General features: G+C 41.5%; 1 protein-coding gene across 1 annotated transcript in view; it reads right to left on the minus strand.

Moving 5' to 3' along the window:
- Positions 1–13,134, minus strand: part of CDHR3 (cadherin related family member 3) — a 102,254-nt gene that overhangs the window by 25,413 nt on the left and 63,707 nt on the right. The window contains exons 9-12 of the mRNA XM_043968816.1: positions 9,830–9,998; positions 7,830–7,932; positions 7,587–7,685; positions 2,336–2,562 (exon numbers count right to left, since the gene is read on the minus strand). Of these exons, the coding sequence (XP_043824751.1) occupies positions 2,336–2,562; positions 7,587–7,685; positions 7,830–7,932; positions 9,830–9,998 (598 nt within the window). The remainder of the gene's footprint in view (positions 1–2,335; positions 2,563–7,586; positions 7,686–7,829; positions 7,933–9,829; positions 9,999–13,134) is intronic.

A 13,134-nucleotide genomic window follows, 5' to 3' on the forward strand; every position in this document is an offset into this window, starting at 1 on the left:
GTTGGCATTTTGTTTTCATTTTAATTTCTGCTTAGTAGGTAGAGAAATTAGTATGGAGAATTCTATATTGCTCAAAATCCCATGGAAAATTAGGAAGAAAGATGAGAAATGAACTCAGTTTCCTGACTTCTTCTCAAACATTCTCTCCGCTTGACCAGACTAGCCATTAGTTCATTCTATGTTTCTTCCACACTTCTCCGAGTTTGCTGATAGAATAGGGGGAGAAATAGTTCCCTGTAAGTAGTCATCCCATTATCTTCAACTACTTTTAATTACTGACAGTGCAACTTATCCATCGATTGTCCTCTTTTCTAGATGTGATATAATCCTGCTGCAACAGCTAGACAATGAGCAAGAGACGTGAAACTGCATTGCTGATGGCAGAGCTGTAGCCAGCAGAGAACAAAAAGAGTCTTGTCCCAGGGTCCACACTCTGCATCTGCTGCCCTGTCTGGTTTTAACTCCATAGAACAAGATGCTCCTCCCAGGATAAGCTCATCACTTCTAAACTCACTACCATGCTGACAATTCAATCCTTGATTGACACCACCTCCCTTGGCCCCATCTCCCTCCCATTTGAGGACTAAGTACCACACTCCTTCCAATGCCTCCCTTTATAAAGGTCAGAACCTGAATTCTTAGCTAAATCACTCCACTTTGCACCTGCTCCCTTGTCTGGTTTCAATTCTTTCTTTACTAGGTATCCCCTGGTGTCCTCCCCACCTCCTTCCTGCCTCCTTTTGTATACTGTCTTCCCTTTTAGATTGTAAGCTCCTTGAAGGAAGGGATTGCCTTTGTTTTTCACTCATTGTATCCCCTTAGCACTTAGCACTATGGGCCTGGCACATAGTAGGAACTTAATAAATGTTGACTGAATTGGATTGAATTGACATGGGTTGGGGAGAAAGGGGAGTACACTTCCTCTGTGAAAGGACACTCTTCTTTCCTAGGTTGATCACTAACCCCTACCTCACCTAGGTTCCAAAGGTTGTCATGCCAGGGTGGGAGTGGGGATAAGCTCCCATGCTCTATAAAATGCTCCAATGGCATGCATCTCAAATAGCCTCTGACAACTGAAGCCCAACTCCTGGCCTTCTCTTGGAGGAACTGTTTCCACTAACAGGAGAAGGGGCGAAGGCAAGTCACTGGCGCCTTAAAACCAGTTGCTTCAGGCGGGTGGGGCTTATTAGCCTTGGCAGGCAACCCGCCTAAGGGAAGGAAACCCTGATTTTAAACCTCCACTGCCTTGCAGCTATACCCATATATGGGAAAGGCTTCGGGAGTTAACCCTGAGGAAAAATCGGGAGTCGGAGTCCCTTAGGCAGTTGGATGTTGGACATCACATCCCTCTGGCAACTCCTGCAGTGGCACTGGTGCCAAACTGTATTGGCTCTGCCTCTCCTTTGGATCCACCAATGTCGTGGAGAGGGAAAACCTGCTGCATGGGCAACAGCTTGTTTTCCATATTGATCCGCCCAGGCCAGCACCCTGGAGAGGACACTCCAGCTGCTCCTCATGGAGTAGATACAACATACAGCTACACTGTGGTCTGTGGCTCTTCAGGGCGCTGATCCATGGTTGTCAGTGACTGGTGGAGGCCTACTACTACCTCACCTAATAGTTTTCTGCTGGCTTCTTTTGCCGTGCAGCCTGGCTACCACCCCAGAGTACTATCACCTGAGCTACAGAGCAACAGTCACTTCTCCCCACACCCACCCCAATGGGTCCTATCCTGGAGGTGCCTCTTTTCTAGATCTACTTTTCTTCCCAGCTCCTAAATGGGCAAAGAACAGACTGTCTCCTCTTTGGCAACAACTATATCTACAACACCTTCTCACTTTCCTCACTCAGCTGTTTTTGCCCTAGGTAAAAAATGTCTAGTTACTGCATCACAGGTGGGTGACTCTACCTGTCATTTTTTTGGTTTCACAGCACTTTGGAAATGCAGCCAGGCTCCCTGTGCATGGATGTCAGGCATTACAATTTATTCATGGATGAAGACAGTAGCTTGGGAATTAGGTAGTCTGCCCATTGATCCTAGCTCTTATCTTGACTCAAGATGTACCCTTGGGCACAGAGACTTTAATTTTTTTTTCCATTTCTACCACAGGACAGGGATTCTTGCTGCTGGCTACTCTCATTCTACTGGAAACACTGCAATGGTATAGGGAATGTATTGATTCCTCAAAACTGTACCCAATCCAAGAGCTACAGGTTATGTTTAGCCATTAACGTGACTTCTTGCTGAGCTCAGAGATTCTGTCCCTAATTTATTTCAGTCCATGATGTTTGAAAAGCTTAAGGAAAACCCAACAGGGAAGCTGTCATGACTCACAGTGGCCGTGCTGCTGTCCTCTCTGTTAGCAGCCTGTATTGTAAGGACATGCTGTGGGACTGATTCAAAGTCTGCCCTAGTCACAAGCTGTAGCACCCCTGTTTTAGGGTTAATCCAAAATAGGCCTGTGTACTGGACTGTGGAGCCTCCAGTAAGAATGGAATACGTGATATCACTTTGTGGGTAGTCTTCATCCATTGCATGAACTTGCCCAATGCGTGATTGAACTGAAAGGAATAAAACATTTCAGATGAGTACTTTCAAAAATCTGTTTATTTATTTATTTATCCATCTATTTATCTATTCATTCATATATTTGTTTATTTATTTGTTTATTCATTCATTCATTTATCTATCTATTCATTTGTTTATCTATGTATTATATTATTTTATTATTGCAGAGAGGAGGACAGAGGGAAAGAGCACATACTAGAATAGATATGTCTCCAACCACCGCCGGGAGACAGTGTAGTAACAGTGGCTAGAGTGCTAGAAATAGGAAGTTGTTCAGTTAGTGTCATGTCCAACTCTTCAGTACCCTGCAGACTATACTCTCCATGGGGTTTTCTTAGCAAAGATACTTAAGTGGTTTGCCATTTCCTTCTCTAGTAGATTGAGGCAAACAGAGGTTTAGTGACCTGTCCAGGGCCACACAGCACAGTGTCTGAAGCTGGATTTGAACTCAGGTCTTTCAAGTCCAGTCCCAGCATTCTACCTGAGTTCAAATCCTAACTTTAGAGTTTAGCAGTAGTGTGACCCTGAGCAAGTCACATAACTGCTCTGAGCCTTAGTTTTTCCATTGTAAACTGAGTATGATCCTGTAGTACCTACCTCATTGGGTTGTTGCGATTACTTTGCAAACTTCTTAACATAAGGAAGTCCATTAGTATTGTTAATGTAGAACTAAGGGTTTCAGGGCCTTCCTTTAAAGATCCTTTGGGACACTAGAGTCCTAACCCTTATGACTACTATTCATTGCCTTCAAAGGATATTCTGTCAGCTATTTCAGTGGCTTTAGCTCCTGGTTTATAGTTTTTTTCTTCATCCCACTTTATGTTTATATTGTATAGTTTACTGGTTTCAAGATTACCCTGAATGATTTTTCTTCTTTTTTTTTCTTTTTTGGTGGGGGCAATGAGGGTTAAGTGACTTGCCCGAGGTCACGCAGCTAGTAAGTGTCAAGTGTCTGAGGTCGGATTTGAACTCAGGACCTCTTGAATCTAGGGCCAGTGCTTTATCTACTGCACCACCTAGCTGCCCCCTGCTTTTTTTTTTTTAAGGGATTTCAAAAAGGTTTTGCTCAGAGGAGGAATGTAACCTCTTGAACTTGAACTCAGGCCTTCTGACTGTCTAATATTCTGTCCACTACACTGTATAATGTAACCTACACTACACTACAATGTAACCTTAATCCTTCTCAGGACTGAGGTGATTCCTGCAAGGACAAACTTGTCACCCTATATCACAAGAGGAAGGATGTGGTTCCTGATTGGCTGAGAGACCTCTCAGCTGGAATGCTGCTTAAGGTAGAGAGACTTAAGAAAAGGAAACAGGCAGAGAGCAAATTTTTGCATTTCAGATGAGAGATCTCATGTGGGAAGTGATCCCTTGACACATCCCTTGATTCCCAGCGCATGCAATTCTAAAGTCTGATAGAAGCTAATATAGGAGAGAAACTAAGAATGGACTTTCCTGATCCTTCTCCCCTTGTTGAGCCTGAAATTTTACTTTACTTCTAGTCAAAGAGTTCATTTGTCTTCTTTCCTCTGCACTAATCTGTACAACTGCCCCCAATTTCTGCTTATTCTTTGCTTAGATAAATGTGTTTGCTTGATATCTGAGTGTGTTTTGTGTGGAACCAGCATGAAGAGAGACTTAACTCCCTAGGTGGCCAAGAGTAAGTTAAGTGTTACCCTCCCCTTTAGAGTGATCAGGGAAAGTGCTGTTTATCCTGAACTCTGAAAGAATCATACTCCTAGACTAAAAATATTTGGTGTGTGGTATACTGACACAATTTGAGCCTAATTCCCTCCTGGAGAGAGAAGAGTGAAGATCATTTGGCCATATTCTTCCTTTTGCTTCCCACAAAGGCAGAAATCCCAGTCTCCCTTAAAAAATGGGATAAGCCAGATCTCATATCAGATATCTATTTTTCCATGCTATATGTAGGCCAGTCATTTTATATCATATGGAAGTATCTTCATCTATATTATACACATGAGAAAATGGAATCTCATTGTGGTTAAAGTGATTTGTCCAGAGTTTTTGTTGTCATTGTTAAATCATTTCAGTCTTGTCCAACTCTTCGTGACTCCATTTGGGGTTTTCTTGGCAAAGATACTGGAGTGGTTTGCCATTTCCTTTTCTAGCTTATTTTACAGGTGAAAAAACTGAGGCAAACAGAGTTGAGTGACTTGCTCAGGGTCATACAACTAGTAAGTATCTACAGTCAGATTTGAACTCTGGAAGATGTCTTCCTAACTCCAAGCCCAGCGCTGTATCCACTGTGCAACCTAGCTGCCCCTGCCCAGAGTTACCTGGCTAGTAAATGGCAAAGCCTTCTGACTCTGTCCAATAGTCTATCTACTATACTCTACTGGTTGTACTCTTTTTAATTTTTTTTTTTTTAGGTAATTGGGTTAAGTGGCTTGCCCAGGGTCACACAGCTAATAAGTGTCTGAGGCTGCATTTGAACTCAGGTCCTCCTGACTCTCACGCTTGTGCTCTATCCACTTTATCATATAGGTGGTGCAGTGGATAGAGCACTGACCCAGGAGTTGAGAGGACCTGAGTTCAAATCTCACCTCTGACACTGACTAGCTGTGTGACCCTTGGTAAGTTCCTTAACCCCAATTGCCTTAAAAATCGGAGGCCATTTCCAGTTGTCCTGATATATATCTTACCATTGGACTCAGATGGCTCTGGAGGAGAAGAGTGAGGTTGGTGACCTTGCATACCCCTCCCTCACTTAAATCCAATTCACTACAAGTTGTGACATCACCCCAGTGTCATGGTCCTATTCAACAATGAAGGACAAACAATAACCCATAGTTTTCCTTATACTCTTTATAAAAAGCTCTCACATTATATTATTAACTTATTATAATAATCTTTGGGAATACATTTTTTAAACCACCTTCACAAAGTGGATTAGACCAATTCCCAAGTCAATCAGCCAATGAATGAGTCAGTCAACAAGCATTTAAGTGCCTACTAGGTGCCTGGAACTATGTTAAGTGCTGGAGATACAAAGAAAGACAAACAAATCATCCCTGCCCTGAAAGAGCTTATGGTCTAATGGGGGAGACAGTGGCAATGGAAGGTGAGACAAGTTAGCTAGAGGAGGGAGAGAGGGGTTGGTCAGAAAACAGGACATTGGGGAGCAACTAGGTGGCACAGTGGATAAAGCGTGGGCCCTGGATTCAGGAGGACCTGAGTTCAAATGTGGCCTCAGACACTTGACACTTAGCCATGTGACTCTGGGCAAGTCACTTAACCCTCATTGCCCCCGCAAAAAATAATAAAGAAATAAATAAAATAAAAAGAAATAAAATTATATTAATTAAAAAAACCCAGGACATTGCAATTTCCTCCTTCCATATCTAAACTGCATAAAATACAATTTATCCAAAAATCTTTTAGACACATGCCCAAGAAGACTCCAAGAAGTGAAGGTATCGGGATTGGAAAATATTTTGTTTTCCTTTCTTTTGGTAAGCTGAATATCAGAGAAAGAAAGCCAGCAGGGAAAGAAAATGAAGTGGAGAGGTATTGTGTTATAAGAAGTTTGTGTTTTTAAGGGCTGTGTTATTTGAGGTCCAACCTGGAGAGAGATGACAGAAACCAAAGGAAAGACCTGTTCTTCTAACTAAGATTAAAGCTGTTATTAGAGGGTTGTTTTTTGAAATTAACCTTTAAACTGAGAGAGATGGGGGGGGGGGGAATCAATCAAAACACTAAATAGAGAGTTCATTCTTAAAATGGGAAAGATCATATAAATTATATTATTGTTAAGCATAGAATTTAAGAAACTTAAGGAAACAAGAAAAATATGGAAGATGAACATGAGGGAAGAGAAGTTTCTTTATGAATGAATGAAAGAATGAAAATGCATTTATTAAGTGCTTACTGTTCCAAGTGCTAGGAATACAACTATAAAAGCAAAGATAGTCCCTGCCTTCAAGGAGGTTATATTCTAATTTTTTTCTTTTTGTGAGGCAAGGAGGGTTAAGTGACTTGCCCAGGGTCACACAGCTAGTAAGTGTTAAGTGTCTGAGGTTGGATTTGAACTCAGATCCTCCTGAATCCAGGGCCTTTGCTTTATCCACTGCGCCACCTAGCTGCCCCTGGTTATATTCTCATTTTAATCTAAATCAGAGGGAAGCTATGAAAAGAGACCTTTTTTTTTCTTTTTAAAAAGAGGAGCCAGGTAAAAATCTGAGGAGTAGACAGTGGAGATGACAGGAGAACTTGGTTACAAAAAAGGCAAATAGGCATAAAATGGAATCTCATGGTTTTTCAATAAATTTCAGGTGAGAGAAATTAAATTTTCTTCAGTAAGTGACATTTGGGCAGCAGTTTACATTTTTGAAACAGAGAAGTACAATAGGCATTTCCCAACTGTGAGTAACTATGCAAAATGAGACCTATGCACTTACCAGTGGGTGTTCTCTTTTGGAAAGAGCATTAACTCTGGTTAACATTGGTGGAAAGAACATTAACTCTGGACTGAGAAGACCTTGGTGCTAGTCCTATCTCTGATGCTTATTAGCTGCGTGACCTTGGGCAAGTCACTTAGCCTCTAGGGGCCTCATTTTACTCCTCTGTAAAATCCACTAGATAGCATCTGAGGTTCCCTCCAGCCCTAGATCTATGATTCCTGATGAGATAATATTTATAAAACATATAGTAGGTATTGTTCACTTCCCCTAACCCCCAAAAGAATACAAGCTTTGGCTCTAGATTTTTATCAATAACACTATTATTTTGTTGTTGTTGTTGTTGTTCAGTTGTATTTGACTCTTCATGACCCCATTTGGGATTTTCTTGGCAAAGATACTGGAGTGTTTTGTCATTATCTTTTCCAGCTCATTTTATAGATGAAGAAACTGAGGCAAAGAGGTTTGAGTGACTTGCCCAGGGTCACAGAAGTAGTAACTATCTGAGGCCAGAATTGAACTCAGAAAGATGAGTTTTTCTGGTTCCTTGGCCACTAGATGCCATAATTTTATTACCTATCTGCTTTACTTACCTGACTTCAATTCTGAAACTTCAAATACATAGGATGGACTATCAAACTCTAGAGGATGCTCATTTTCTGGAATTGTTTGGACATAAATGTAGATGATACCTGGAAAAGGAGCAGAGAGAACATTCTGAAATCTGAAGGTTCTCTTCTGGCATCTTCTTTTGAACATGTGTGTGTCAACTAATTTGTTTACTTCTGCTCTCATGGCAGAACATCTGTTAGGTAAGAAGTCAAAGGCACACTTACTTTTATAGTAGGGAGACACAATGTCCTGCACCTGGATTAGTAAAGCATATTCATTCCCAGCTGCTAGGTTATTTGGATCTTCATAATCCACATCACCCATCAGCTAGATGAAAAAGCAACAGATCTTAGGTCATACTGGGAGATCCACACACTGTAAATAACATTACCAACAGTATCCTTCCTTTCAAAAAGTTGAAGTGCTATGGTTGGGATGATGGTAAACGAACAAGAAGATAAAGAGACCTTTTCCAGATTATATACAGCACTTTCAGATTTACAAAATGGGTTATGTATAATATGTCCCAAATGTTTTAGCACTATCTTAAACTCTAAAAGCTTTTGGGACATCCTACATGCATTGTCTTATATGAGTCTCATATCAAGCATATGAGCTAGCTACTATAGACATTATTTCCCTGTTTTGCAGATCAGGAAACTGAGACTGAGAGGGATTAGATGACTTACCCATGGTACTTGGTAAAAGGTAGATTTTGAACCCAGGATTTCCTCCGTCTGAGTCTAATATTCCCCTCATTGGAGAATGCCATTCCTTTCCATTAGAGATCCATTAGATCTTCAATATAAAATTCTCTCCCACCTCTTTTCTTTTTATCTTCTTCCTTTTTCATTATTTCTTCCCTTCCCCCACTTCCTTTTTCTTTCGACTCTCATTCCATTTGTGTTGAATAGTTATGAATGACTCAATAAGGCAAAAAAAAAAATTGATTCAATTCTTTTTCCCCACCAAAACTCTAGATTAACAGTCTAAAATGGGAGGTTGACACTCTACCGCTCAGCTTTCCTTTATCTTAAAGAAAATTTTTATACACATATATTTTGTTTCTACATTATCTTCATTTCCAAATGTATCTTAACTACATGCCTTCCCAAAGAGCCATTCCTTTTCTTTCTTTTTTTTTTGGGGGGGTGGGGCAATGAGGGTTAAGTGACTTGCCCAGGGTCACACAGCTAGTAAGTGTCAAGTGTCTGAGGCCAGATTTGAACCCAGGTCTTCCTGAATCCAGGGCCGGTGCTTTTATCCACTATGCTGGCTAGCTGCCCAGAGCCATTCATTTTAACAAAGAACAAAAAAGGAGAAGTGGGAGAAGCAGTTCAGCAGAATTAATTAACAAATTAACAGAATCAGATAATATTTTCAATGTTCCAGACCTATAGCCTCTAGTGTTCTAATGAGTGGAAGTATACATATTTTCTCATCTCTTCTGGGCCAAACTTGATCCTTATAATAAAATAGCATTTAGTTTCATTTCTGTTTATGTTGTTACATTCTCTCTCTCTTTTTTTTATAGTCCTTGCATATATTGTTTCTGGCTCTGCTTATTCCCTTTGACTTTGCCTGCTCATTAGGTAAGGGATGGGAATTCCCATACTTCATCTTTTCATTGTTTTCAATAATTTCCACTGCTTAAATATGCTTCTATTATAAAAATACTCCAGCATCCTATGCTACTAGGAAACAGCATTGAACAGAGGAAAGAATCCTGGGTTTGGAGTCAGAGGACCAGATTTCAAGTTCTGACTCTTCTTTCTAGGTAACCTTGGGCAAACTCTCTGAGCCTCAGTTTCCTCACTTGTAAAATGAGAGAGTTGGGCTAGATGATCTCTCAGGTAACCTTCTAGGGCTTTAAAATCTGTTCTCCCTTCATACTTCTACGATTCAGATCAAGGCTTTTAAAAAAAAATGGAAGGGCTTAAACATACTGTATGTTACTATGACCATGGAGTCATACATTAAAAAAAAGTTTATCATACAAGTCCTTAGAGTCTCAATATTGCTCCATGCAACAAACTATTCCCATAACCTGGATAAAATAATGAAGAAATGTCAGAAGTCTTTCAAAATGAGCTCTATCAGCCACGTTCTCTTGCTGTAGGACTTAGCTCATATATGTCTTTCCCAGGGGGTAGCCAGCACACCCTACAATCTCTAGAGACATTTCCAAGATTCCCCTATAATGACACAGAGACCATTAGCTTACCAAAATTTTCCCAGAGCCATCTGAATCCTGAAAGAATTTTTCATTGCTTCCTACTCCAGATAGATCAGTGAAATTGAACTGGTTGTTTGGTGCTTCGGCATCATCGTCAAAGCAATCTTTCATCAAATCCAGAAGCATCAGTTTCTTGGTTTGTTCAGGCACAGAGATGCTGTTGAAAAGATCTGATTCAATGCTTTTCCTAACTGACAAAGAGCTACTAAGCACCTGCTGTTAGCCATGTGTGGGGTACTCCAACTTCAATTTGTTCATATTTAGCAGGCATTTATTAAGTATTTACTGTGGACCCAGGAGTGTGCTAGGAAGTATGCGAAAGAGAAGTGAAAAAGGGAAGGGAAAAGGGGAGGAAGGGAGGGATAAAGGGAAGGAAAGGAGAACGGGAGGAAGAAAAGCATATATTAAGCTTACTTTGTGCTAGGAACTGGGGCTGTTGAGCTTAGAGATGAGAAGACTTTGTTGTTGTTTGTCCTTCATTATTTAAAAAAAATTTTTTGGGGGGCTGGGCAATTAGGGTTAAGTGACTTGCCCAGGGTCATACAGCTAGTAAGTGTCAAGTGTGTGAGGCCACATTTGAACTCAGGTCCTCCTGAATCCAAGGCCAGTGCTTTATCCACTGCACCACCTAGCTGCCCCTGTCCTTCATTCTTGAAGAGGGCCATGACATTAGGAAGAGGGGTCATCACTTGCACTGAGTTGGATTTAAGTGAGGGAGGGTTGTGCAAGGTCACCAACCTCACTCTCTCCTCCAGAGCCATCTGGGTCCAGTGGCAAGATATATATCAGGATGACTGGAGATGGCCCCAGATGTTTAAGGCAATTGGGGTTAAGTGACTTGCCCAGGGTCACACAGCTAGTAAGTATGTGAGGTGAGAATTGAACTCAGGTCCTACTGACTTCAGGGCAAGCGCTTTATCCACCGTGCCACCTAGCTCTCCAGAGAAGAGTTTTGTGGGACATATCAGACAAAGTTCTTGGCTGTTGGGGAGATTTGCAGCACCACTATTTATCATTGGTATGATCTGGCTTCATAGGATCTTTAGATTTGGTCCAACTCCCTCATTTTATACATTGGATAACTGAGGCCCAGAGAGAAGAAATGATCTGCCCAATGTCAGACAGGAAGTAAGCAGGTTGAAACCTAGACTTTCTCATTCTCAATCTAACCCTTTCTCCAACATAGTCAGTTTGACTTGGATGACATTGGCATGTTTCAAGGTCTCTGACATCAGAGAAGTGTGTCCTGACACTCCGATGGGTTCTCAGGAGTGTGCTTTCTGATCCAGGTTTAGTAAAAGGGTTAAGAATAATGTATTTTAGGGGCAGCTAGGTGGCGCAGTGGATAGAGCACCGGCCCTGGATTCAGGAGGACCTGAGTTCAAATCCGACCTCAGACACTTAACACTTACTAGCTGTGTGACCCTGGGCAAGTCACTTAACCCCAATTGCCTCACCAAAAACATAAAAAAAAAAGAATAATGTATTTTTCTCAACTGTAGACATAACTATAGGTTCTTCCCATAAACACTAATCATTAGAGAGTTGGTCCCTTGAGAAAGATAATGAATGCCACCTCTTGGCGCAAGAGGAGAATGGCAAAACTGGCTGTGGAGGACAGTGAATAAGGCTGACATAGCAATGCCCATCCACAGGGGAGCTGCTCAGAGTATCAGGAAACAGTGACCGCAGAAGATGGAGAAAAGGAGCTGATGGTGAAGCATCTACAAATTGCTGGGAACTGAGGAGAGCTACAGTAGAACTGCAGAGGGAACAGTGCCATAGGGAATAGTGATGAGTGGCAGGGAGTGATCAATCAGAGGCAAGCAGAGACAAAGGAGAGCAATAATATGGAAGATAATGCCCTGGTCACTTCCATGCTAGAGCTCTACACAAGGTAGTACAATAAGTCACAGATATAGTGCAGGTCTCTGAGGGAAGGCTTCCTCATTGCTTTCCACAGGCTCAGATATGTCTTGTCTAATTCCAGATCTGTTACCTTCTCAATCAAGTTATTTGTGTTTTGGGGCGGCTAGGCGGCGCAGCGGATAGAGCACCAGCCCTGGAGTCAGGAGTACCTGAGTTCAAATCCGGCCTCAGACACTTAACACTTACTAGCTGTGTGACCCTGGGCAAGTCACTTAACCCCAATTGCCTCACTAAAAAAAAAAAATATATATATATATATATATTTATATTTTGTTTTGGTTTAGTTTGGTTTTGCAGGGCAATGAAGGTTAAGTGACTTGCTCAGGGTCACACAGCTAGTATGTGACTAGTGTCTGAGGATGGATTTGAACTCAGGTCCTCCTGACTCCAGGGCCGGTGCTTTATCCACTGTGCCACCTAGCTGCCCCCAAATTATTTATGTTTTGATCCTTGTGAGCCTATGTGCTTGTAAAGAGAGCCAGTGAATCCCCTTGGAAGGAAATATTGTCAGATGCCACAGTTCTAAGACCATCTTGGTGGTGTAAAAAAAATAATTAACTATAACTAATCTAACCTGGAAAAATTATATATATATAATTGGACTTATGAAAAATTATAGGTTTAGAGAAATTATAATTGGGCCGTAAGTCCTGCCGCGGTCGCCATTCAATGTAGAAATATTTTAAATGACTAGGGCTAATTTGAGGGGCTAAACTGACTGGAGGACTAATCTGGGGACTTTTGACTAACTGGCTATCTGACTGCTGTTAACTTAGCATGGGCCGTATATAAAGTTCCACCACACTGCTCCACTCCCAAATTGATAAGCAAAATATTAAGAAGCCTCTTAACTAAATAATCAAAGCAGAGTTTATTTATGAGATACTATTTAAAATTAAGAATACAGGGAAATAAAACATACAACCTGATTGCTTTCCTGTGGTCTCTTTCCACTGGGTCTCTTTCCCACCTGCTGCACTTTGAACCTTTTTAATACAATAAGGGCCTGAACTTTATCTTGCCTCAGGGCACTCACTTGCTCAGCTACTTTCACTAACTCTGCCTGTACCCTTTCACTTTGTAAATACCCCTGCTTCTAACTTTCCTCTCCTTACTGCCACCGCTGAACCCCTGTGTTCCTCTCTCACTGACCTTCTGTCTGTCTGCTCCGTCAGTCTGCCCTCTGCCGCCTTTGCCACCCCTTCTCTAGTCAGAAACCTTGCCGTCTCCTCAGCTGCCTCTTGACCTCTTCTTGTCCTACTGAACCTCTTCTCAGCCTCTCTCATCCGCCCCCTTGTCCTTCCAAACTCCCCTGCTGTCTAACTCTCAGGTCTATATATACCTTTCTTATCTCCACTCAAATC

The sequence above is a fragment of the Dromiciops gliroides genome, chromosome 5, assembly GCF_019393635.1.
Source record: "Dromiciops gliroides isolate mDroGli1 chromosome 5, mDroGli1.pri, whole genome shotgun sequence".
Classification (NCBI taxonomy): Eukaryota; Metazoa; Chordata; class Mammalia; order Microbiotheria; family Microbiotheriidae; genus Dromiciops; species Dromiciops gliroides.